Source organism: Balaenoptera musculus, chromosome 19, assembly GCF_009873245.2.
Source record: "Balaenoptera musculus isolate JJ_BM4_2016_0621 chromosome 19, mBalMus1.pri.v3, whole genome shotgun sequence".
Lineage (NCBI taxonomy): Eukaryota > Metazoa > Chordata > Mammalia > Artiodactyla > Balaenopteridae > Balaenoptera > Balaenoptera musculus.
In genome coordinates, this window is record NC_045803.1 from 40,937,479 (window position 1) to 40,963,520 (window position 26,042).

Sequence of the window (26,042 nt, forward strand, 5' to 3'; positions counted from 1 at the left end):
GCTACGGTAATCAAGACAGTATAACAGCAATAAAAGGATGGACACATAGATCAATGGAACAGAATAGAGTCCAGAAACAGACATACACAAATATGACCAAATGATTTTTGACAAAGGTGGAAAGGCAATTTAATAGAGAAAGGATAGCCTTTTCAACAGTGTTGGAGCAACCAGATGTCAGCAAGTATATAAACCTCAAGCTAAATTTTCCAACTTGTATAAAAATGAACTAAATCTAGATCTAAATTAATATAAAACATGAAACTATAATTCTCAGAAGAAAACATGGAAAATTTTTATGACCTGAGATTAGTTCTTAGATATGACTCAAAGAGCAGAATCCAGGACAAAAAAAAAACTTGATAAACTGATTTTCGTCAAAACTAAAAACTTGTTCTGCAAGACATGGTTAAGAGAATGCAAAGACAAACCACAAAATGAGTTTAAAATATTTTCAAGTCATGTATCTGACAAAGCTCTTATATCCAAAGTATATAAAGAATTCTTAAAGCTCAACAGTAAAAAAAAAAAAAAATTGTCTAATACAAAAACAGGCAAAAGACTCAAATTCTTCACCAAAGAGAATATATAGTCATTTAGGGAAATGCAAATTAAAATCACTATGACATGCCACTACACACCTATTACATTGGCTTTAAAAAAAAAAAAGAAGGGCTTCCCTGGTGGCGGCAGTGGTTAAGAATCCGCCTGCCAATGCAGGGGACACGAATTCGAGCCCTGGTCCGGGAAGATCCCACATGCCATGGAGCAACTAAGCCCGTGCGCCACAACTACTGAAGCCCATGCGCCTAGAGCCCCTGCTTGGTAACAAGAGAAGCCACCGCAATGAGAAGCCCACGCACCGCAACGAAGAGTAGCCCCCGCTCATGGCAACTACAGAAAGCCCATGTGCAGCAACGAAGACCCAACGCAGCCAAAATTAAATAAATTAATTAATTAAAATTATTTAAAAAAAAAAAAAAGATAACACCAAGTGCTATAGCCAGGATGCAGAACAACTGGAACTCTCATATACTGATGGTAAAATGAAAAATAGTGCAGACTCTCTGGAAAACTATTCAGCAGCTTCTTATACATTTAAACATACACTTACCAGGGATCTCCCTGGTGGTCCAGTGGTTAAGACTCTGCGCTCCCAATGCAGGGGGCCAGGCTCGATCCCTGGTCAGGGAACTAGATCCCACATGCCTCAACGAAAAGACACCACGTGTCGCAATGAACATCCCGCATGCAGCAACGAAGATCCCACGTGCCACAACTAAGACCCGGTGCAGCCAAAAAAATAAGTAAATAAATATTCAAAAAAAATAAATAAACATACACTTACCATATGATCGAGCAATTTCACTCCTAGGTATTAACCCCAGTGAAATAAAAACCTATGTTCACACAAAAACTGTATATGAATGTTTACAGCAGCTCCATTCATAATCACTAAAACTTGGAAACAACCCCAAATGTCCTTCAACAGTAAATGATTATAAAGAAACTGTAGTACATACCTACAGTACTCAGCAATAAAAAGGAATGAACTACCGATAAAATACAACATGAATGAATCTCAAATGCATTACCTTAAGTGAAAGACAAAATCAAAAGGGTGCATACTCTATGATGCTCTGGAAAAGACACAACTGTAGTGATGGGGAACAGATAAGTGGTTGTCAAGGGGTGGGTGTGACCACAAAGGAAAAGAATGAGGAAGTTTTGTGGGTTGATGAAACTGTTCTGTATCCTGATTGAGGTAGTGGTTATGTGAATGTATATCTGTGTTAAAACTCATAGACCTGAATGCCAAAAAAAGTCAATTTTATTGTATTTCAATTTAAAAAACAGAACATGGGGAGACCACCAACATCCTTAGCATGTCCCCAACCTCTAGAGCTCAAATTTCTGCCAGTTTTCCTATGCTCTCAGAAAGAAAATGGTGTGAACTCCCTTATTAAATTTTTTTTCTTGTTGGTTTAATTCAAAACCACGATGTGATGAATTTCAAATTAGCTTTTAAATGCTGTTTTTCCAGAATTCAAAATATAGAATAAAAGCCCTTCAATTTTGCCACTCAGTCATGAAACAAAACAAAAATAATCTAAAGAAAGAAACAGATCAATTTCCAAAATGGAAACCAAAACAAAAGCAAGACTGAGTCTACTGGACGGGGCCGACCAGCTAGAGTCTAAAACATAATGAATCATAATGTTCAGACATTAGCTGTGTATTTAAGACTTGTGCACTCCACAACAAGAGAAGCCACAGCAATGAGAAGCCGGTGCACCGCAACGAAGAGTAGCCCCCGCTCGCCGCAACTAGAGAAAGCCAGTGTGCAGCAACGAAGAACAAACTCAGCCAAAAACAAATAAATAAATGAAATAAATTTAAAAAAAAAAAGACTTGTGCAGTTTTCTGAATATATACTATGCTTCCATAAAAAGTCCTTAAAAGCAATAACATAAATCTACAGTTATAACTCCAAAAAAAAAAAAAAACCCATCACTCTGTGCCATACCCAAAAGCAAGTTATAGAACAGCATGTACAATATCCCATTTTTACAAATATGCACACATAGGAAAAAGTCTAAAACAATAGATACCTGTTAACAGAAGTTCTCCCTAGCTGATGAGAATACTGGTGATTTTTACTTCTTTCTTCATTTTTCTATAGTAGTCTTTTTTTTTTAAACCACAGAGACAAATACTTTTATAATCAGAAAATTTTTTTTTTCATTTTGGAAAATAGCATTCAAGTTAAAAATGTGATATTTATACTACAGATCAATTTATATATGACTTAGGCTGTGGGCTCCTTGACATAAAGGAGCTTTGTAAGCCTCATACAGTACCAGATTCCCAAAAGACATTTTACCAGATGTGTGTCTGGAGAAGGAAGAATAGAAATATGCAAGGCTTCTCACGAGAAGTGGTAACTTCTCTGGCATCTCTGAATAAAAAGAGGGGAAGAAATCAGGCAAGTGGCAAAGGTAGGTCTGGATGGAGGGAGGCCTGTGAGTGATGGCGAAGAGGCAGAATAGATCCTGACACGGAACGAAGGCAGGGAAGTAGACCGAGAGGGAGACCAGGAAATCTGGAAGAGGTGTGAAGCAAAAGACCAGTGTGCTCACTAAAAATCAGAGGGCTAACTATTCCATCCCTCTCCCCTCCCCTGCCTTCCCACCCCTAAGAGAAGTGACCCCAAGGCTGTTCCTTGCACAGGGGTGCCATGCTCAGGACCCCGAGTGCCTAAGGGGGGCGGGTCCCTGACCCAAGGGCAGCCAACCCACAGGCTGGCGAGGCACCTCTACTTTGGCCTGGCTAGGAAAGCTCCACCCAAATAGAGACAGTGGTAATCAGGCCAATCAGACGCTCTCTGGAATTCAACCGCAGTCAGCAAGTTAGCGTCAGAGAGAGCAGACAGACCTGGGATGAACATTTTAAATAATCTATCAGAATATACTTGTAAGATGTACATCAGAAAACGCAACGCCTGCGACTTTGCCTAAGCGTTCTTTTACGACTCCTCTGACCTTTTAGGAGTTGCTTTTTGGTTTATACTGTCGTTTACATAAAATACCTAAGTGCACACACTGCAGAGCCTGAAAATGCTGTCCTGCACTTTTGTGCTGCTACTTAACAGTGAAATGTGGTTTGTTCCATAGGGCCTCTTACTACGGCAATTCCTTACAACAGGAGATTGTGTTTCCCACTGCTAACAAGTTAGGCGGCAATGTTTTTAACATACTCCCCCTTGCAGTCTTTTCCTCAGCCAGTTTTCTCTTCTTGGAAGTAACCAAGCAGAAGGTTCACATTTTATTAAGAAAACTGCCTTCCTCTGCATAGTTTTCAACCTCCACTCAGGTCCTTGACCAGACTTGCTGATGGGATTCTTTCAGGTTGACGGCACCCAGTCCTTGGCTACCTGAGACAGACACCCTGCCACGTGCTGCCCTCCACCGCGGGGCATGGCCCCTGTGCCCCTCCAGCCAGTTCCCGTCCCCAAGTTCTCAGACCAAGGCAGTCAGTGCTCACAAGCCCCTGCCAGATACGCCCAACGGACAGATCCCCGTCCCTAACTAAGCAGGCCCAGCTGGCAGCGGATGAGGCACTTGGCTGGCCTCGGGCTAGAATGGGGCCAGCACAGAGCTGGGCAGAGCCCAATCCTCTTTCAGATGTGATGAGGTCACAGGCTGGGCTATGAAGAGAGGACATGGGCCGTTTGTGGCCCAGGAGCCACGGGCTGCCCTTAACCCAGCAGCTAGAAAGAAAAACTGAGTCCTGCTGAGTGAAGCACTGACTCAAGTAAAACTCCCAAGATTCATGAGGCCCAGCTGCTTGGCCCTCCCAGGCTTCCCTCCAAGACCTGGTGTACCTGGTCCTGCAGTCAACCCCAAGGAACCCACGTGTCTCTCTGCTCCTGGCAACTCAGAGCTGACCGACACTGCAGGCATGGGCTCAGCCCTGGGAGCAGCCCACCCAGTCAGAGGCGCCTCAGTGCTCACACCCAGACAGGAGCTCCTAGGGCGGCAAGTGTGTCAGGATATCTGCCCCAGCCTCGACTACCCAAGCACACGTCATCAGTTGTTTGACGGATGTTCTAACAATAATTTAGGTTCGGAGCGGGACCAAAAGTTTAATTTCTTTCTTTTTTTTTTTTTTTTCATGTAATGTCTGAAAGATTTATATTAACATATTTCCATACAAATAACCCAATGAAAGTTTAGTATTAGTTGTTTTGTTTGTTTGTTTATACTGCAGGTTCTTATTAGGCATCAATTTTATACACATCAGTGTATACATGTCAAAAGTTTAATTTCAACAACGTGGGAGCTCTTGTTGAAATGAGTCAGAAAGTTAACTTTTTATCTGTGTTCATCCATTCAGTCATGCAGTACTGACTTCATCTTCATGCACACACCTCACAGAGGACCACACAAAAGGCTAGAAGGCCCTGCACATGCTTACCAATGTAAAAAAAAATCTGTTTTAAATACTGTATCTGGAAAACTAAATTTAAAGTTCACATTTTTGTTTTATTTGGTCTTATTTTAAAAATGCACTCCCCTATCTAGCTTAAATATCATGGCTAAGCCACGCCTCTAAAATAAGTTTCCCAATTAAATAATCAAGACATAAGCTGCTTCACATGGCACCTGTGTGCCAGTTAGAAACATTCCAGTCTGGGTGGCAACTTGGCTTGGCAAGAGGATAGCAAATTAAAAACAGCACCTGCTCTGGGCTGATGAATTGGGACGCTGCCTAGTACCAGGGCATGAGCCTTGGCAAGCAGAGCATGCAGGCTGGATCTCAGCCTCCCTCACCGGCTCGGTTAGACCCACTGTGCAGTGCACAACCTGCCCAACTGTACAAAGTAGCCTTGGACAATAGAGATTTAAAGCAGGATCTTGGAGACTTTCTTTGTTCCTCTATGACAATAATAATAATAATACTGCTAAACTAATCTTGCTAAATCCTGTATTTGGCCGGTCTTGATGATCTGATTGTGAAATATTAAGAAGTTTACAAACAGGTAGAATTTTAAAGTATTGTTTTACTTTGTTTTCATTTATATTGATCTGGTCTGAGACTCAATGATAGATTCCACAGTCCATTAAAAAAAAAACAACGGGACTTCCCTGGTGGTCCAGTGGTTAAGACTCTGAGCTCCCAATTCTGGGGGTCCGGGTTCAATCCCTGGTCGGGAAACTAAGATCCCGCATGCTGCACGGCACAGCCAAAAAGAAAAAAACAAAAACAAAACTGCAGGTCTCCTACAGAACTCCATGGAGCTAAACACAGAGGAGACCCTTTACAAACTACTGGGCTCCCCCAGGCTTCCCTCAACCAGGCAATTCATCATTCTCTGTGGACTTCACTCATCTAACTAGCTTCTCAACCCCTAGGCCTGCAAAGTCCCAGGCCAACAGCTGAAGCTTTCCCAAAGCGTCTAGTGAGGCAGGCGCAGTATCTCTCCAACTACCTCACCAAAACCACCTCTGAGCACAACGCCAGTAATCTTCATCACCACCTCCACAACCATCACACACCTCGGGACCATGCAAACAGCCATGTGAATGAACTCACCTGTGACAAGTGGGGGGTCCGTCTCCCTAGTTTCAGCTCCAAAACCATACTTGAAAGGAATACAGATCAATTTGCTGGCAAATTATCCTGATGCCAATTTATTATCAGAGAAATTAAGGAACTAAAAGGCAAATTCTATCTACCAATATCAGGGTTTTGTTACAATCCAAACTTTGAGGGCTCCCAAGTCCACTGCCCGCCCCAGCACATTCACTTGGGCCATTTGTCTGGGCTGGGTAAACACCTGCACTTTTTTATTTTTATTTTTTTAATGTTTATTTATTTATTTATTTAGGCTGCGCCAGGTCTTAGTTTCGGCATGCGGGCTTCTTAGTTGCGGCATGCCTGCGGGATCTAGTTCCCTGACCAGGGATCGAACCTGGGCCCCCTGCATTGGGAGCACGGAGTCTTACCCACTGGACCACCAGGGAGGTCCCAACACCTGCACTTTAAACAGAGTATCACAGGGGAATCCCCTGGCGGTCCAGTGGTTAGGACTCCCCGCTTTCACTGCCGAGGGCCTGGGGTTCAATCCCTGGTCGGGGAACCAAGATCCCCCAAGCTGCGTGGCGCGGCCAAAATAAATAAATAAATAAACAGAGTATCACAGGCAAAGACTTGATTTATCATATACAGGCTTTCCTAGAACTACTATCCTAGAAAATGCCTGAGGATGTTAACTATTCATCTGTCTTCCCCATAATCACATAAAGGGTAAGAAAGATTATCAGAATTCACAGAGCTATCCCACATCTGGCTTCACAGAAAGGAATCAAACTGTCACCCTAGAGCAGGAGCCAGTCACAGGGGAAAGAACGCCAGCCTGAGGCCCAGGTTCCAAGACGACCAACAAACTGGCTAGCCATAGGTAAGTCACAACTTCTCTAGTGTCAGATTCCTCACACGTAAAAGTGCCATAAATGTTAGCTTCAGTATTTCTTTGATTGAGAAATAAACAATGAAAAATAAAAACAAGGAATATAAATATAATACACGTAACTGCCACCTCTTTACTCCCACTTGCCACGGTCCCTCCCGCCCCCGATCCTCACCTGGACTACTCAGTCCCTCAGCAGGCTTTGGATCATCTCATCCTCCTCAAAGCCACTCCTCACACCCTCTAACCCAGCGACAGCCAACAAAAACACGTGAGCCACGTAAGTAATTTTAAATTTTCTAAGAGCCATATTTTAAAAAGCAAAAAGAAACAGGTAGAGTTCACTTTAACAGTAAATTTTATTTACCCCGATATAGCCAAAATACCACCATTTCAACATGTAATTTTACATTCTGCCTTTTTCCTATTACCTCTTTGAACTCCAGCATGTATTTTACACCTATGCACACCTCAAAATTCATACTAGCCACACTGCCAAGTGCTCAACTGCCACAGCTCTGACTGCTCCTCATCTCTTTCAGAAAATCCAAAATTCATTAGCCTAACAAGTCAGGCCCAACCTGGGTGCCCCTCATCCCTCCCCTTCCATACCTTTGCCTGGTGAACCATACCTGGTACCTCCTTCCCACCCCTTTCCTGGGCTCGCCCTCAACTCCCAGGACTTGGTATACTCCTTCTCCACAGGACACACCACACCTCCTAGCCAAGCCCACTGTCCCCAGCCCCTATTACAGCACTTGGCTCCGGTGATCAGGAAGGGTTGTGTACTTTCTCTGCCTCATACCAAACCCTCCTCCAAATGGACTGTGAACCCCTTGGAGGCAGGGATTTTTGTCCTATTTATGTATGTCTAACAGTATCTGGCCCAGCCTCGACGTTCACACATATATGAAGTATAGATTTTTTTTTTTAAAGGGGGAAAATATGTTAGAATTTTTACCAACATCTAGCTACTGACCTTGATCTAACTCTAAAGTTATTTAGCCAACTCTTAACCTGAAATTATACACATGTGTAGGGTTTGGACCAAAAATGGTTGAGAGAAAGTAGACAAGCTAAAGAAGCAACTACTGCTGGAAGAGCCATTGCTCCTTGGGGTTTGTTTTTTTTCCACTGGCACAAAAAACTTTTAGCCTTAAACTGTTTTTCATAGCTGTGCTGGAATAAACGGGAAACCACAAAAATGAAGGCTTCCCCTGCACCAGTCATCAAATTGTAGTGGCAAGAAAGAAACCATTCAAAACTATCCACGTTTGATGAAACTCTGAACATTTTAAGTGTTTATTAACCCATTTAATTCCCAAATTTAACCAACCATTTGAAATGTTCAGAGACAAAATTCTGGATTCCAGTATTTCCTACGGGCCTCTCCAGTCTTCACTGGAAATGAAGGCCTCCCTTCTCAGGCCTCACAGAACGGCTGTTCTTTTATTTTCATCAGAGAGGTCCATAAAAACAAGCACAAGGACCCTCAGCCTCAATCCCAGTTGTGACTTCTTTACACATGTTAAGTGCCTGCTCTAAGGATTCTCAAAATACTGACGTGGCAGATCCTCAGCGACCCTCTCCCCCAACATGTTAATCAGAAAGCAGACAACTTTAGCAATAATTACAGAACCCCTGGTTTTCATTTTATACGTTCCTAAGCAAAAAGCTTGGCAAAGCCTCTTATGGTTTCCCCTCCTTTTACAAAAATCTGTCTCCTAAGCAAAAGCTTCTGTTTCCTAGTAGCACTAGATACACTTAAAACTCACGGTTAAAAAAAGAAAAAAATAATTACAATGGCATTTTATTTCCATACTTTCTCCCCAATATTTTCCACTTACAACAGAGTCCAGAAGCTTATTTGCTTATAAATATATAAATGTTATTGTTCCCTTATAGATCCCATGTTTTCAAATAATTTGACCTTACGAACTATGTTAAATAATACATAAACTGTTATTTTTTTCTTTCTTCTGTGAAACAGATATGTATATTCACCTGTTCATTCGGTGCCTCACTGTGGGCCAGGCACTGTTTTAGACACTGAGGATACCTCAGGGAACTCAAAACACAAGGCCTCTGCTCTCGTGGAGTTGGTATTCTAGTTGGGTGGTAAATGCTGAGAAGAAAAGTAAAGCAGGGTGAAGGGGATAAAGAGCGGGGATGGGGGAGTGTCCTACTTTTGGCAGGTGATCAGGGAAGGTCTCTTGAGCAGGTCTCTTGAGCAGAAGAGAAGAACAGCAGTTCTGAAGAACAGAGCCAAGTGGGCATTTCTGGGAAGGGGTGGAGGGGATGGAAGAATAAACCTCAGATGCAAAGACTCTAAGGCAGGAGTATGTTAATCAAAAAGTTAATCAAAGCTTCTGGTCAAGTGAAATAATCAGTACCTTAAAACCCCAGTCAAAAAAGAAACTGGCCTTACTCTGTTTAATGCAGTTTATATTAGACTTTCTGAAACACAACTGGTACCCAGCCCCTCAGTCTGATTCTCAACCCCCATTTCTATATTAATAAACTTAGGGCTCCCAGGGGAACCCCCACTCTGAAAACCAGTGGCAGACCCCACCATTTTATGTGAGGACACAAGGCCACACACAAGAGGTGCTGAGAGGAGGGCTGGGCGCCTTTAAGTGAGAATTTTTCACACAAAAATCCCCCCCATCAAGAAGTTAAACCGCTTCAAAATAAGATAGTTTCCAAATGCTAAAAAGGCAAGATCTTCTCCCGAAGGAGGTGTCACTTTCTGACTTCTGTACCCTTCTACTCATCTGTTCCCTCTTCAGCCAGCTGCAGGCCTGTTCCCAGCTCTGGACCACTTTGAACTGAGCCTTTGAAAGTTTAAACTGGCTCTTCGCCACCAGACAAGATGCTGAGGCCATCCCCTCGTCCGGAGGTGCCTTGCTCTCTTACTCTCTGCCTTTCCTCGTCCTTCTAGACTCTCTGAAGTCTCACCCTGCTAATGAATCCAAATCCCAGTTCATCTCGCCCTGCTTTTTACTTCTCTTGCACACACAGGAATAATCTTATTTTCCAAACAAAAACCTCAGGACTCACTGTCAATATATGGTACTTGCTGCTCTAATTTCAATGCTTGGAATATTTCATAATTTAAAAGTACAATAATTTTTTAAAACTTAGGATGTACTTACATATGGTCTGAGACAGCACAGAAAATTGAGACTGGGAAAATTTAGGCTCTATGATCAGTTACAGGCCTTTGACTATTGCGCTATGCTCTAACAAACAACTTTATTTTCCAAAGAAATACGACATCACCCTACGAAGGGATTTGGAGCTACTTCCACGAATGAGGATAAAGAGGCAGTGAGTGATAGCTGTGGGTTGAAGGCCAGAATGCTGCTATTTCCAGGTCATTTCAACAGCTCAGGGAGCTAAATGGACCATCATGGAAAATAATCAGCTTTGGCAGCCATACAGACCTCAGCCCTTAATGGGGTGGATCACATATGTGCTGCATCTCAGGTAAATCCAGCACTACCTCTAGGCTGGAAATATGCCTCTCTCCAGCATGCAGGTAAGCATCCATTCATTCTACCAGGAGGGAGAAGCATCACGGATTTGGCAGGGCATGTACACTGCCCTTGCCCCCTCTAAGCATCCTCTGAAGTGCCATGACCTGGGAAAGGCTCTTAGTACTTTGTAATTAAGAAAAAAGGTCATCAGGGACTTCCCTGGTGGTCGAGTGGTTAAGAATCCGCCTTCCAATGCAGGGGACACAGGTTCGATCCCTGGTTGGGGAACTAAGATCCCACATGCCATGGGGCAACGAAGGCCCGTACGCCGCAGCTAGAGAGAAGCCCGTGTGCCGCAACGAAAGATCCCGCATGCCGCAACTAAGATCCAACCCAGCCAAACAAATATTTTTTAAAAAGAAAGAAAAGATAAAATGTCATCACAATGATCATTTTGAGGTGTACAGAAATATCAAATCGCTATGCTGTATAACAAGAACTAACATAGTGTTGTAGATCAATTATACTTCAACATCAAACTCATAGAAAAAGAGATCAGAATTGTGGTTACCAGAGGCGGCACGTAGGGGAGAGGGGGATGGATGAGGGTGGTCACAAGGCACAAACTTCCAGGTACAAGATAAATAAGTGCTAGGGATGTGATGCACAACACGGTGAGTATAATTAACACTGATGCTGTTATATATGAAAGTTAAGCGAGTAAATCCTAAGAGTTCTTCTCATCACAAGGAAAAGAAATTTTTTTTCTATTTCTTTAATTTTGTATCTATCTGAGATGGTGGATGTTCACTAAACTTATGGTGGTAATCATTTCATGATGTATGTAAATCATATCATTATGCTGCACACCTTAAACTTATACAGTGTCTATGTCAAATATATCTCAATAAAACTGGAAGAGAAAAAAATAATTAATTTTTTTTTAAAAAGAAAGAAAAACAAAGGTTTCCAGGGCTGCCAAGAAAGAAATTTTTTTTTTTTTTAATTTTGGCTGCACCAGGTCTTATGGCATGCAGGATCTTTTAGCTGCTGCATTTGAACTCTTAGTTGCGGCATGTGGGATCTAGTTCCCTGACCAAGGATTGAACCCGGGTCCCCTGCATTGGGCGCATGGAGTCTTAGCCACTGGACCACGAGGGAAGTCCCAAGAAAAAATTAATTTGGCCCTATGACCCAGGAGGAGTCCCGAAGGTCTTACTGAGCTCAGCATTTCCCACTGGTAAGTACTTGTGGGTAAACACAATGTTAACTTGGGATAAAGTGAGACCTTTACGTATGTTGTAGGACCAAGTCCATATATTTTTTTTAATGTTCAGAAATGTAATGATGTTGCCCTTTGATCTAGTAATAGCACTCCCTGAAATTTAATAAAAAATAGTCACAATTCAAAAGAAGAATGAAGGACATTTACTGAAGGATCCTTCCTAATAGCAAAATATTGGAAACCACGATCAGGGGATCTTATGCAGCCTTTGGAAGGGAAAAATTCCAAAGTGCTTTTCATTTGACTATGATTTTTTTCCCTAATTTCCTTCAATGTTACAATGGTTTTTTTATTGAGATATAACTGGAATATAACATTACATTAGTTTAGGTGTACAACATAATGATTCAGTATTTCTATATATCAATATTTGTATCAATAATGATATACACATTATCACTACAATAAGTCTTATTTAACATGCTTCACCATATATAGTTTAAAAATTTTTTTTTCTTGTGATGAGAGCTTATCAGATCTATTCTCTTAGCAACTTTCAATTACAATACAACTGCAATACAGTATTATTAACTATAGTAGCCAGCCTATAGGGTAGATTCCTTTCAAATGGGAGAAATTTTTTCATTAGCATCAACAAATTTATTAAGCACCCACAATTGTGCAGAAGGCTTCTTTTTTTTTTTTTTTTTTACAGGAAAATAGATTGAAAAAACTTTTAAGCTTCAAGTTTCTTCAAGATGTCTGTACTGTATTATCGAAATCATTCTCCCCAAAAGGGCCTCCAAATTACAAAGTAAGTAAAGTAATAAAAGGTTAACTAAAGATTATGATTGGTATAATAGCTTTAAGGCTAATCTATACTAAGGTAGAGCTAGTAACAGCTGATGCTTTGGGAATTTTTGACTAGAAGATATCTGCGTGTGGTATACAATTCAAATACAGTGAAAAATAAATCTCCCTTCCACCCTGACCCTTGGTCACCCAGTTTCCCAATCTGTACCATTCCAGAGATATTCGATAGTACTAACAGGGTGGTGTGACTTCTATGTGAGAGACACTTTGCTAAGGACTTTGTATGGAAGGCTCACGGGCGCCAGCAGCCCTCTCATCAGCCCTGATCTACAAATAAGGAGACCTGCTTGCGGCCTGAAGTGAACAAGCAACTGGCCAAAAGTCTCATGGTGATAAGAGACATAAAGTCCATACTCTCAGAGCCCCTCCCCATCCCACCCCCCAACACCCACACACACACTCTCCTAAACTCTATGTTCTATCTTCATGTTGTGTTGTTCCCTCTGCCCTCAAAACCAATCCTTCATCATCCCTCTACCTGGCTAACCTGACTTTTCCATATCAATTTTAGAATCAGCTTCTTTATCTAAAAAAAATCTTGCTGGGATTTTGGGATTATGTTAAACCTACAGATCAATTTGTGGAGAAGTGATACATATTTTTTTTAATTTATTTTTTTAAAAAAAGCTTTTATATATAGATATTTATTTTATTTATTTTTGGCTGCGTTGGGTCTTCGTTGCTGCACAGGGGCTTTCTCTAGTTGCGGCGAGCAGGCTTCTCACTGTGGTGGCTTCTCTTGTTGCGGAGCACGGGCTCTAGGCGCATGGGCTTCAGTAGTTGCAGCACGCAGGCTCAGTAGTTGTGGCTCGCAGGCTCTACGGCACAGGCTCGGTAGTTGTGGTGCATGGGCTTAGTTGCTCCACGGCATGTGGGATTTTCCCGGACCAGGGTCGAACCCATGTCCCCTGCATTGGTAGGCGGATTCTCAACCACTGCACCACGAGGGAAGCCCAAGAAGTGATATTTTAATAACTATATTGAATCTTCCAATCCATGAGCACAGTATGTCTGCCCACTTACTTCAGTGGTCTTTGATTTCCTTCTCCGGTGTTTTGTAGTCTTCAGCATGTAGATCCTGTACATGTTTTGTTAGATTTAGACCTAAGTATTTCATTCTTTTCAGAGCTATCATAACTGATATGGGTTGCTTTTTTTTTTTTTTTTCAATTTCAGTTTCCAATGATTGATTGCTAGGATATAAAAATATGATTGATTTTTGTGTGTTGACCTTGTATGCTGCCACCTTGCTGACTCACGCATTAGTCCTAGGAGCTTTTTTATAGATTTCCATGGGATTGTCTACATAGACAATCATGCCATCTGCAAATAGGGACAGTTGTTCTTTCTTTCCAGTCTGAATGCCTTCTATTTATTTTTCTTGCACTGGTTAGCACTTCCAGTAGGATGTGGAAGAGAGAACAGACATGTGGTGAGAACAGACCTCATTGCCTTGCTCCCCATCTTAAAGGGAAAGTATTTTCACCACTAAGTATGTTAGCTGTAGATTTCTGGCAGATGCCCTTTTCCAGGTTGAGGCAGTTCCCTTATCTTACTAATCTTCTTGGCTACATTTATCGTGAATGAATGTTGAATTTTGTCAAAAGTTCTTTTCTGCATCCCCTGACATAATCAAGTGTTTTTTGTGCTTTAAACTGTTAGTATGGCAGATTATATCTCCTGATTTTGGAAGACTGAACCAGCCTTTTCTTCCTGGGATAAATCACAATGATTGCCGTGTACTATTCTTTTTACATAACATTGCTGGATTCGATTTCCTAGATTTCCTAGTAGTTCGTTGAGGGTTTTTGTGCCTGTGTTCATGAGGATGATTGGTCTGAAGCTTTCTTTTCTTGAACAATCTTTGTCTGCTTTTATAAAACAGATGTGTACTAGACACTTTTCTGAGGTCTTGGATGATAATTTTACTATTTTTAATCATCATAAAAACTTAAGAGTGGTTTTAATCTTTGCTTAAATTCTGCTAGAATTTATTTGACTTCAAGTTTTTGACCAGGAAGACAACTCCCAAAGATAACAATCTGCCCAAGGGAAAATGGGACTGTTTTATAAGAAGCCACCTTAAGGCAGAAGTGAGAATCCAACGCAGTGAAACTACTTCACCAGCCATTCTCTGCACACCCCTGCCCTGCTTCTGTACAGCCCAAGGAAGCCAGAAAGGTGAGGGAAGTGCTCACCAGCTTGGGATGAAAAACTGACACAGTTTCCATCAAATAAAAGATACGTTATCACCCAACCCTGAAATGTAAACGCTCACATTTGTCTTTGAGTTACCTAAGAAAGCACCTGCCAAACATTAACCCTTTAGTTCTTACAATTCCTAAAATGCTCAGTCATTACCACTCACATTCTACTACTGAGGAAGCCAAGAAACAATGGGGTTAAGAGATTTCAAGGAGATCAGCAGAGCTAAAATTTGAATTTAAACATCACCTATTACCCAACTTTGTTTAAAAAATAGTCCTAAACAAATGCAATGCAATGTCAGAAGGTCAATCAGGCGTGGGAGGGGCTCAAGAAAGGGATCCAGAGACTTCCCTGGTGGTCCAGTGGTTAAGACTCCGAACTCCCACTGCGGGGGACTCAGGTTCGATCCCTGGTCGGGGAACTAAGATCCCACATGCCACAGGGCGCAGCCAAAAAATAAAATAAAATAAAAGTGATGTAGACAAAAAAGAAAAAAAAAGAGAAAGGGATCCGAAGCAAAAGAGCTCCTTGAGAGGTGTTTTCGGAACTTAAAAGCTGATTCTGCTCTTGGCTCTTTTGAGAAGGCCCATCCCCTCAAGGTGGAAAGTGGCAGGTCTGCTAGGTGAGGAGCAGGACACCACACAGGAACTGCACGCCTAGGAACAGCGCAATGGCCACTGAGAAATCAAAACCCTTGTTAGGTCACGTAACAAGCACGTAAAAGTCACCAGGCAACAAAGACCTCAGAAATGTCCTTGGACTCAAGGTCTCCTCTGCTCTGTGGAACAACTCAAAATGATGTGTTCAGGAGGCAGGAAAGAGCACACCACCCGGGTTCAAATCCCAGCTCCACCAACCACTAGCCACGTGACCTTAAACGAGTCACGACCTCAGTGCCTCTAACTTTCTCATCCATAAAATAAAGGTGATAACAGTAGAGTAAGCACTCATTAATGATGCCTGCTGTTGTGATTCAGAAAGTTGTCCCGTCTAGGTCCTGTCCTCTTCTGACACTGTCGTAACATCATGGTATAAGCGATACTATGCCCCATCCCTATCCCAAGAGCAAAATTCGGCTTTCAACGAAGTGCTTTGGAAAAAAAATCTAAACAAAACAATAAACAAAAGGCCCACATTAACTATTTCATTAAATGATGTCTGAGAGCTAAAAACCAATAAGTGCTCCCAGAATCCACATTCAAAAGAAAGAAGAAGGTATTTAAATCAATAGTTTAAACCTACTCTTTTCCTACAAAAAGTACATTTATATTGTTTGAAATAACCACAGGAGATACTCTCCCCAACTAAGAAATAGGTATGGGGCTTCCCTGGTGGCGCAGTGGTTGAGAATCTGCCTGCTAATGCAGGGGACACGGGTTCGAGCCCTGGTCTGGGAAGATCCCACATGCCACGAAGCAACTGGGCCCGTGAGCCACAGCTGCTGAGCCTGTGCCCCGCAACGGGAGGGGCCGCGATAGTGAAAGGCCCGCGCACCGCGATGAAGAGTGGCCCCCGCTTGCCACAACTAGAGAAAGCCCTCACACGAAACGAAGACCCAACACAGCCAAAAATAAAAATAAAATAAATAAATAAATAAAGTAGCTATTAATTAAAAAAAAAAAGAAATAGGTATGAGTTTCATTTTTAAAACATATAATCTAGGACTTCCCTGGTGGCGCAGTGGTTAAGAATCCGCCTGCCAATGCAGGGGACACGGGTTCGAGCCCACATGCCTCGGGGCAACTAAGCCTGTGCGCCACAACTACTGAGCCTGCGCCCTAGAGCCCACGAGCCACAACTACTGAAGCCCATGCGCCTAGAGCCCGTGCTCCGCAACAAGAGAAGCCACCACAGTGAGAAGTCCGTGCACCGCAACGAAGAGTAGCCCCAGGGGCTCGCCACAACTAGAGAAAGGCCACGCGCAGCAACGAAGACCCAACGCAGCCAAAAATAAATTAATTTAAAAAAAGATATAATCTATGAAAATGCACTGATTAATTTCCATAATATTTCAGATTAGTTTTACTATCAAATAGCATTCCATTTAAAATATCGATGTAACTTTTAAACCACTAGGACGTAAACTGTCTTTAATTCAAATATGTAATTATAATTTTGGGGTGGCATTTTCACCAAGTTTCTTTAAAGGCAGGAAGTATTACTTAGCAACAGTGACAGCTAACGTTTTATTACACACTAACTAAGCACCTAATAAACTAGGTGCTAATTTCTACATACTACCTCGTTCTCTTAATCCTTTGAGAGAGATATAGGCTCATTTTACAGAAAAACCTCAGCCTTGAGGTTGACTATTTACAGTTCTGATAGAGAACTGATTGCTAGTACTGTGTAAGGTTTTAACACTAAAATGATACGGAAAGGTAAGTCTCAAACCTTAATGTGCACGAGAATCTCCCAGAGGATCTTGCTAAACTGCAGATTATGATTCAGGAAGTCTGGGGTGAGGCCTCTGATTCTGCACTTCTAACAAGCTCTCAGGTGCTGGCAATGCTGCGGACCACACTTGGAGCAAGGACCTGCAGGTGGCAACAGGCCACAGACCACAAAAAATGTCTCTAAAAACTAAAACCAAAACAAGTCAAATTTTTCTCAAAAACCACAGAATTAGAATTTATATTAGACATATTTCTTGATGGGATTCTGAGCTTTGTAACATCTTAGAAATATCTTCAGGGACTTCCCTGGCGGTGCAGTGGACAGGACTCCATGCTTCCGAGGCAGGGGGCATGGGTTTGATCCCTGGTCGGAGAACTAAGATGCCCCACGGCATGGCCAAAAACAAAAAGAAATATCTTCATAACGACTCTTGTTTTCTTTTCCAGTTTAAGTTGAGAGTCCAATATCTTTAAGTTTTGTGGCGGTTTTTCCCCCTAAAAACCCTGATTTTTTTTTTAACAAGGCTGAAAAGCTAAATGCATGGAACTGTTTCACGTTGCCATACCCTTCAAGCAGGTCCCCATCTTTCACTCACCCACACATAACATAACCTCTCGCTGTTTAAATTCTAGAGATTAGACAAAAGACAAGAGTTAGGCGAGATTTTAGGGGCTGGGCCCCAAAGTTCTTCCAGATGAAAAGTAAAGCTCTACAAAAAAAAAAAAATAGCACCTTACGAAAAGGCAGTGATAAATACCACTGGCTTCCATTTCTGGCTTTAGGTGACAAAATTCCAGCAATGAGGTGATATCTAACATTTTATATAAACTACTGGATTTCATTCTTTTACCAGATCTTTTGAGTGGCAAGCTCTATGTACTTTCAAAAGTCCAGAGTAAACAAAACAAGGTACTTAACAAGGCCCTAAATTCCACCTGGGCCCAGTTCCCTCCCATCCTGCTCTTTTATTCACTTCTGATTATCAGTGCTGTACTCAAGCATCAGCTAGCTGCCTATTTTTAAAGGCAGTTATACACCTCCCCCACTCCTCCATTCACTTTGCTAACAGTAATGCCTAACTACTGAACAAATATATCTCTTGGAACATTCCACTTTACCAGATAAGGTCAGTTTAAAATTCTAGAGAGGAATAACCTGCTCCGTTTGTCTTTCCTGAGAGCCCTTCAAAAATACCCCCCTGCAATCAGCAGAACAAGCCTTTTACCGGAGAGAGAGAGAAAACAGTCTATGATTCCGCAATTTACAAACACTGAGACCTTTATTTAAAGGATATCCACACATTAAATGATTCCCAAGGAACCTTTAGCTATGTACTCAAGTAAGCACAAGAAGACCAATGCTTGGAAGAAACAAAATGCACATACATTGCAGCTCTGTGCAAATGGCTTCTCTAGCTGAGAAGTCTATAAAGTTTTGCTGCCAGGCCTCAGGGAAAGGCCTACCTGTGTCAGGGGATATCGGGACACAGTTTTTTCCGAACTGGAGTATGCTCTATCCACAGCAGAGCTAAGTAACAAACCAAAGAGGCCTGTTAGAAAACCACAAAAGAGGGGCAGAGGGGACAGGCCCCTGCCCTGAACACCCTGAAAGCTAAAAATAAGAATTCTGAGAAATGAGCTCTACCATAGACAAGCCCAAAAGAAAGTTCTCTGTTTCTGTTACCTCCAAAACTGGCTGCTCTCCCATAGTGATTTAACTCTGGGTACCAGCTGGGCAATGCTAGCCACCGTGCTGGGGCGGAGGATTCAGGGATGCCGGTTCTATCTTCTGGGCTAATTAGAAGGAATCAAAACCTCTGCAGCAGGGACTTCCCTGGTGGCCAGTGGTTAAGAATCCGCCTGCCAATGCAGGGGACACTGGTTCAAGCCCTGGTCCAGTAAGATCCCACATGCCGTAGAGCAACTAAGCCCGTGCGCCACAACTACTGAGCCTGCACTCTAGAGCCCGGGAGCCACAACTATCGAGCCCACGTGCCACAACTACTGAAGCCCGAGTGCCTGGAGCCCGTGCTCCGCAACAAGAGAAGCCACCGCAATGAGAAGCCCGTGAACGGCAACAAAGAGTAGCTCCCACTCGCCGCAACTAGAAAAAGCCCCCGTGCAGCAACGAAGACCCAATGCAGCCATAAATAAATAAATAACAAAAAACAAACAAAACCTCTGCAGCATAAACTGGAGACTCTGGGCAGATCTGGGCTCCCCCAATGCATCTAGACTACATGCCTCCATTCAACATTTATTTGAGCGTCTACCATATGCCCAGCACTCTGCTGGGCGCCGGGGAAAAAACCGAGCCACAGTCCCCAGTGGTGGAAGCCGAGACAAACGAGGACCATCCGGAGGAGTGGAGAATGTGCGGGCCCCGAAAACCTAACACAAGTTGCTATGACCAGCAGTACCCAGGGGAAAGCATGACCCCCGCCGGGTTTCGCGCACCACCAAACCCAACAGTGAAAGAGGCTCGCGACAGCGAAGGCTGGAGTGGACACGAAGGCCCGGGGGCAGGTGTTCAGGTAGAAGGCGCACACCTGAGGCGGCAGGGCTGGGGAATGCAGAGTCCCCAGGGGAGGCGGGAGGGCGGCACGGGGACCCAGCGAAGGAGAGGGAGCGCAAGGACTGGGGCCATGGGAAGCGAGTGCGCGGTGGAGGCCGGCCGGGCCTGCGCCCCCTGAAGCGGGAGCAGGGAGAGAAGGCGCGCGGCTAGGCCGCCCGCCGGCACCTGGGGCCCCGCCCGGCACCTACCACTTGGGCGACCTTGAGGCAGCCGAACGCGCCGCGCAGGTAGTCCGGGTCGCAGCGCAGGCCAGCCAGCCCGCGGCGCTGGCTCACCGGCTCGGTGGTGGGCTGGTACGGACTGCTGGCGCCCGAGATCATGGAGGTGCTCGAGGCCTCGCCCTCGAAGCCGTCCAGCTCCTCGCCGCTCCGCATGCTGCCGCCCGGCCCGGGCCGCCTTGCGCGGCTGGCCTCCGGCGCCCGGAGCTAGCGGGCTCAGCGGGGCCGCCGCATTGCCGCCGCCGCCGCCGCCGACTAACTGCCCGCACCACCACCGCCGCCGCCGCCTCTGCGCCCGCCGCCCGGCTGCGGCCGCGGCTCGGTCCGCTCGGGCTCGGCTCCCGCCGCCTCGGCAGCGGAAAGGGAGGGAGGCGGGAGCGGGCGGAGAGGGAAGGAGGCGGGAGCCGGCGCGGCCAGCCGGGAGGGGGCGGAGCGAGCGCCCGCCCGCCGGCCGCTCGGCGGCGCTCCGCGGCTCCCGCGGGTGGAGGTGGCTGCCCGCGCTGCGGGGCCTCCGGAGGGCGGGGCGGGGCGCCAGGGCCTCTGGCTCCGCCCTCACCTGAGTGCGCGCGGGGGTCGGGGCCGCGGCTGCGCGCCAGGCGATCGCGTCAAGGGAGGGCCAAGGTCCGGGAAAGAGGGGTAGTGGGGAGCAGGGAGAATGGGGGCTGACGGAGGGTCGAGGCGGACCTAGGGGTCACGGAGCTGCTTTCCCAGGGTGCTGCCTCCGTTTCTTCCCTGGAGGAAGTGGGGTCCTCTTCAGGTAGGCCAGGGGACTTACCGGTGAAGACCAAGATGTGCTGTGCGGCCCCCGTGCTGGGAACAGTACGGGGCCCAGGGTGGGCCTGACTTGGACTGTTTGACAAGAGGGGGCTAAGTGTCTGGGCTCCCACACTGGGCAACAAACCAGTACCGAGGTCAGGGACTGAGCGGGACAGGGGTGAGAAGTCGGGGTGAGTGAGGTCGCTTAGTACTGGGTCTGTAAGACAGACACTCGGCAATATTTGTGAATAACTCCCAGTGTATGCTCTGGATTCACCGGCCTGACCGAGAATGGGAGCTAGCCCACAGGAGACCCTCGGTGACTAACATTAGTTTCCTCTCTTAGCTGAAAAGGTTTTGCGATGTCTGTCTAATCACCAAGGCAGGTTAAACACAGATTTTTGCACTGAAGGGCATTAATTAGGGACCAATTTGCAATTCAAGTGTGAAGGATAATTTTAAGCTTAAGTAAAACACCGACTTTCTAAGAATTGTCCCTTTGGTATTGAACTCTTCCACACCACAAATATCTAGAGCTTACCATGCTTTAGACACTGAGGAAGGCACTTGAAAGTGTTATTCCCATTTTACAGAAGACCAGACTAAGGTTTCAGACTGGTAGTCCCAGGCCACACAATTGGTGGGCAGAGCCCACTCACTTCCAAATTTTTTCCCTACACAGTGTTGCCTAGTATATAATTCAGATGGGCTTGTGAACTTGTGAAGTGAGAAGCAGTAAATGTCATAACTCAGGAGATCTCAATTTAAAGGGCTCTCACCTTTTGGTTACCAAAGATGGGAACGACACTAACTCTAACACTCCATTCAGCCCACAAATATTTATTGGGCACTTATATGCTAAAGGATATGCTAGGACCTGGAGGTTGCCAATGAAAGATAAGTTGAATGGTTGGATGCAGGCTCTGGCCTCTGCTTTCTCCCCAAATCCCAGTGAAATGACAGTTACAGGGACATTTTTTAAGGGCATAAAACCACAGGGACAAAGAATGGGAAAGGAGACAATGGCAACAAAATGTTGGAAGCAGAAAAGCAAATGGGCAAGTGGTAACTAACTTAGCAGATCCAAGAAAGCTAAACCCTAAGTTGACACAGGGGAAGGCTGAAATGCAACCTAGGTCATATCACAGGAAAAAAGGCTCAGGAATGGGCAGCACCAAGCAAATCTAGAAGTGGGGGGTGAAAGCAGGAATTTAAAAAAAAAAAAAAAAGACCAAATGAAAGTCTTTTTAAGAAGCAAATGAGGAGGGCTTCCCTGGTGGTGCAGTGGTTAAGAATCCGCCTGCCAATGCACGCAACAGGTTCGAGCCCTGGTCTGGGAAGATCCCACATGCTGCGGAGCAACTAAGCCTGTGAGCCACAAATATTGAGCCTGCACTCTACAGCCCGCGAGCCACAACTACGGAGCCCACGTACCACACAAGAGAAGCCACCGCAATGAGAAGCCTGCACACTGCAACAAGAGTAGCCCCTGCTCACTGCAACTAGAGAAAGCCTGCGCGCAGCAACGAAGACCCAAGGCAGCCAAAAAGTAATTAATTAATTAATTAAATTAAAAAAAAAAAAAAAGAACCAAATGGATCCCTGGATCCCCACCCATGACCATCCCCCAAGACTGGAATCTTTTTCTCTGGAGAAGGTAAAACAGAGGGCCCCTTAGCTAGGGATCACTAGGCACAGTTGAGGGCAGGAGTACCATACTAAAAATTATATATATTTACGTGTGTGTGTCCTTGGATACTAAATAAAATGAAAGCAAAAAAATTTTAATTCAATATAAGAGTTAAAGAAAACCTCACAGGAAATAGAACCAAAAGACAAAGAGATGGAAAATGAGAGAAAAGATAAGAAAATTAGAGGTATAGTCCAAGAGAATAATAGAATAACACTCTAATAAAGTTAGAACAGAGAATATGGAGGGAAGAAAACAAAAAATAATAATTTAAAAAAAAATTCAGTAACACTTTCCAGAACCAAAGGACATGAGTTTTGGATTTAAAAGACCCACCAGTGGCCAGCACAATGAATGAACATGAACCAGCACCAGGTACACCAGACGACTGGGGGCAAAGAGAAGATCCTCAAGGTTCCAGAGAAGAACAGAGCACATTTCATTATAAAGGATCAGGAATCAGAAAGGCAACAGACTTTTCCACAGCAGCTTTGGGAATGGAGTAAACCATTCTACATCCTGAGGAAAAATGATCCCCACTTAGAAGTCTGGTTCCAGCTGGAGTATCAATCGGGTATGAGGACTGATGAAAGACTCTTTGGGACATGCAAAGACTCCCTCTGTCTCTTCTTAGGAGGCTGCTGGAGGAGGACACCACCAGAACAAGGATTTAAACCAAGGAAGCAGAGGACCTGGGAGCCAGGAAAGGGTGAGAGAGAGAGATGATAAGGGTCCTATGGTGAAGGGGACAGAGGCCCCTGTGCAGCAGGGCTGGGGGTTAACCAGCCCAGATTGGAGCAGCCAGAGCTTCAAGAGACATCTTCAAGATGAAATTAAGAATGTGTTTAAATACACAGAAAAGAAAGATTCATAGTTTCTGGAAAGTTTTGAGATAAATTAGTGATAAATGCATAGAAAATTAAGCAAATATTCGTAGATGAACTGCAGGAAATAAAATGATATATAGAAAAGAAGTAAGTATGCTAAATCACATGTGAATAACATTTGCATAATTATAACAATGTAAACAATGAGTGCGGATCTAACCAAAAGTACCTGACCATATTACGAGGAAAGGATAGAGGGACAGGATGTGTGCATGTATGATAGGGAGAAGGGGAAGGTGGGCAAGAGACCTGAATACTCATCATCCATCATGGGAGATCAGTAGATGCTTAAAACTGAAAACTCAACAGGAAGCAGTATATGCATGTTAATTAAAAATATAAAGGTAAAGGGACTTCCCTGGCGGTTCAGTGGTTAAGACTCTGTGCTTCCAGTGCAGGGGGCACGGGTTCGATCCCTGGTCGAGGAACTAAGATCCCACATGCCACGTGGCGAGGCAAAAAAAAAAATATATATATATATGTATAATATATATATATATATGTGTGTGTAAATATAAAAATAATTGGTTAAAAGTTAAAAAATGTCAATTCTGGGGAGCAGGATATGTAATGGGGGTTATAGGCCTTGTAGAACTATTTGATTCTCTCAACTATGTGCTCATATAATTTTAATAAAAGCTAAATTTAAAATGATTTTTTAAAAAGGAATTTGAGAGTCAGATATAGTCCCTGCCAGCACAGACATGGAGACCAAGCATTGAAACCAGTAAATACAACAGAGCATGTGCTGAGTGTTGTTCATGGTGGTATGGGAATTTCCAGGAAGGATTTCATTGAGTCTGTGGGTCAGAATTTCCGCTGAGGTCTGAAATAGGAAGAGCAGTTAGCAAGGCAAAGAGATGGTAAGGGTCGGTAGACGAGCATTCCCGGAAGAGGGAACAACATGTGCAAAGGCCAAGAGATAAGCAAGAAAGCAAAGCACAGTGAAGAGGCTCAAGTGCAGAATTCAAGGGTGAAAGGTGGCCTTGGGTGTCCCTGCAGGGCCTCAGGGACCGTATGAGAGGGTAGATTCTGGACTGAAGCGTGTTAAGCAGGAGAGTGGCCCAGTGAGGCCTCCTTTTAGAATGCTCTCTTTGGCTTCATCGAAGGAGGTAGATTGAGCGGAAGCAAGATTGGAGGCTCCTCTCCAGTACTTGTTAACTGTTCCCTATTCCTGGACACTAGCCTACGTTTATTTTTAGTTCCGGGGACAGACTCGAAATGTTTACTTCTAGTTTTTAACAGAAGTTCACAGACTTCAACGAGTGTTATTGGGAATCCCACATATTAAGAGTAGATAAAACTTGGTATTGTGCCTTCCTCAAGTGTTCAGTCGTAATACAGCATGAGTCTGTGGCTATAGCTGTGCCTCCAGGTGTCTACAAGTGAAGACAAAATGAGGATGATAAATGACAGAGAAGTGGGTAGCCCTCAGGTCCCTGGCTTCCAGGGTCTGGTCCACATATCCAGGGCTGACTCAAGGAAACCAGACTCAGACAAGACTGATGAAGAAACCAGATGCTACTTTGTTCATTGTTGCCAGTGGATAGGCTCTGCCAGCAACCATAATGCTGATTCTTATCTCAGTTCCTGAACTCATCCTGAAAAAAAACTGCTCAGAGTGTAGCATCCTTAGATACACGCTATGCCCCAGTATATGCCGCTTCACCTACATCGGGCCTGGCCTCTTCCCAAGTCTCTCAGCCTCTCATTTAGCCGAAGGGCAACCACCTCCAAGCCTGGGGGATGATTCCCCACTCCAGCCCTCCTGCCCTCCTCCCCAAGCACACTGATTCCATAAAGCATTGGTCCTACAAGGACTTTAGAATCTGAATTCCATGAAGGGCTGGGAGCAAAACACCTTCCCAAACTGGGGTCCCTGCGTGTTCTGTCCCTGGAGGCGGTGCCTGATAACGGTGAGGAGGGAAGAGGTTCCAGTTTCACTTTGTTTCTTACTGAGGCCCCTCCCCAGGGCACCCATTAGTGTTGGGGGTAGGGCTGCTTTTCCTGTAACTTCAATTAAGCAATAGCGCTCATCTACTACTTTTAATAAGCTCAGTAATTAGGAGGTCCCTAGAGACTCCTACTTCAAACACAAAAATATAGACAGCGGTAGTTAAGGAGAACATCGCAAGCATAAAGCATGCAGTGGGAAGACTGAGTTTATCACGAGCAACTATCAATGTTAAGCATGGACCAAACATCCAAGAAAATCATGTTTAATGTTTCAAGACTAACAGCTTGGTCTGAAATGATTCTCTACCTTTAAAGGGCCTTTTAAAGAAAGGTACTGGTATAAACTCCTAATGTCTGAGGACTGTGGTCAAAGATGTGAGAAAACAAACAACCTCTTTTTGTGTTTGAAAGGAGCAAATGTCCCTCTCCTCCTCCCGCAGTGTTCCCACGAGCCTGGAGGGAGGGGCCGGGCCTGGGCAGATTCCAGGCGGGAGCGGTTCAGGGGTTAGAGTTAACTGCTGCTTCTGAAAGAACTTGTCCCTTTAGCCGGAAAAATGCTCTCCAAGTCATCTCTAAAAATAGTGCTCGCCGGGATTTTCCAGTTTGACATTCCTTCGGTTCCTATGACCAAGGACAACCCCGGGCCAAACCATCTGCGCCCCTTACCGGGGCCTCCAGTGGAATCCCACCCTCCGTGGGACCCCAGTTTGTTGTTCCCGCTGCCTCCAAACCCTGCTGGCACTTGATTCAGGGGAAGATTCGCCTGCTCAGCAGCTGCCTGGCTTCTCCCTGGCTGCCCTCCTCCG

The 26,042-nt window shown here is 44.4% G+C and overlaps 1 protein-coding gene across 1 annotated transcript in view; it reads right to left on the reverse strand.

The window, feature by feature from the left end:
- The window catches only part of CMTM4 (CKLF like MARVEL transmembrane domain containing 4), a 69,572-nt gene extending 49,324 nt beyond the window's left edge, over positions 1 to 20,248 (reverse strand). Inside the window, exon 1 of the mRNA XM_036833110.1 lies at positions 19,918 to 20,248. Within this exon, the coding sequence (XP_036689005.1) occupies positions 19,918 to 20,103 (186 nt within the window). The 5' untranslated portion in view covers positions 20,104 to 20,248. The remainder of the gene's footprint in view (positions 1 to 19,917) is intronic.
- Positions 20,249 to 26,042: the final 5,794 nt, after the last annotated feature.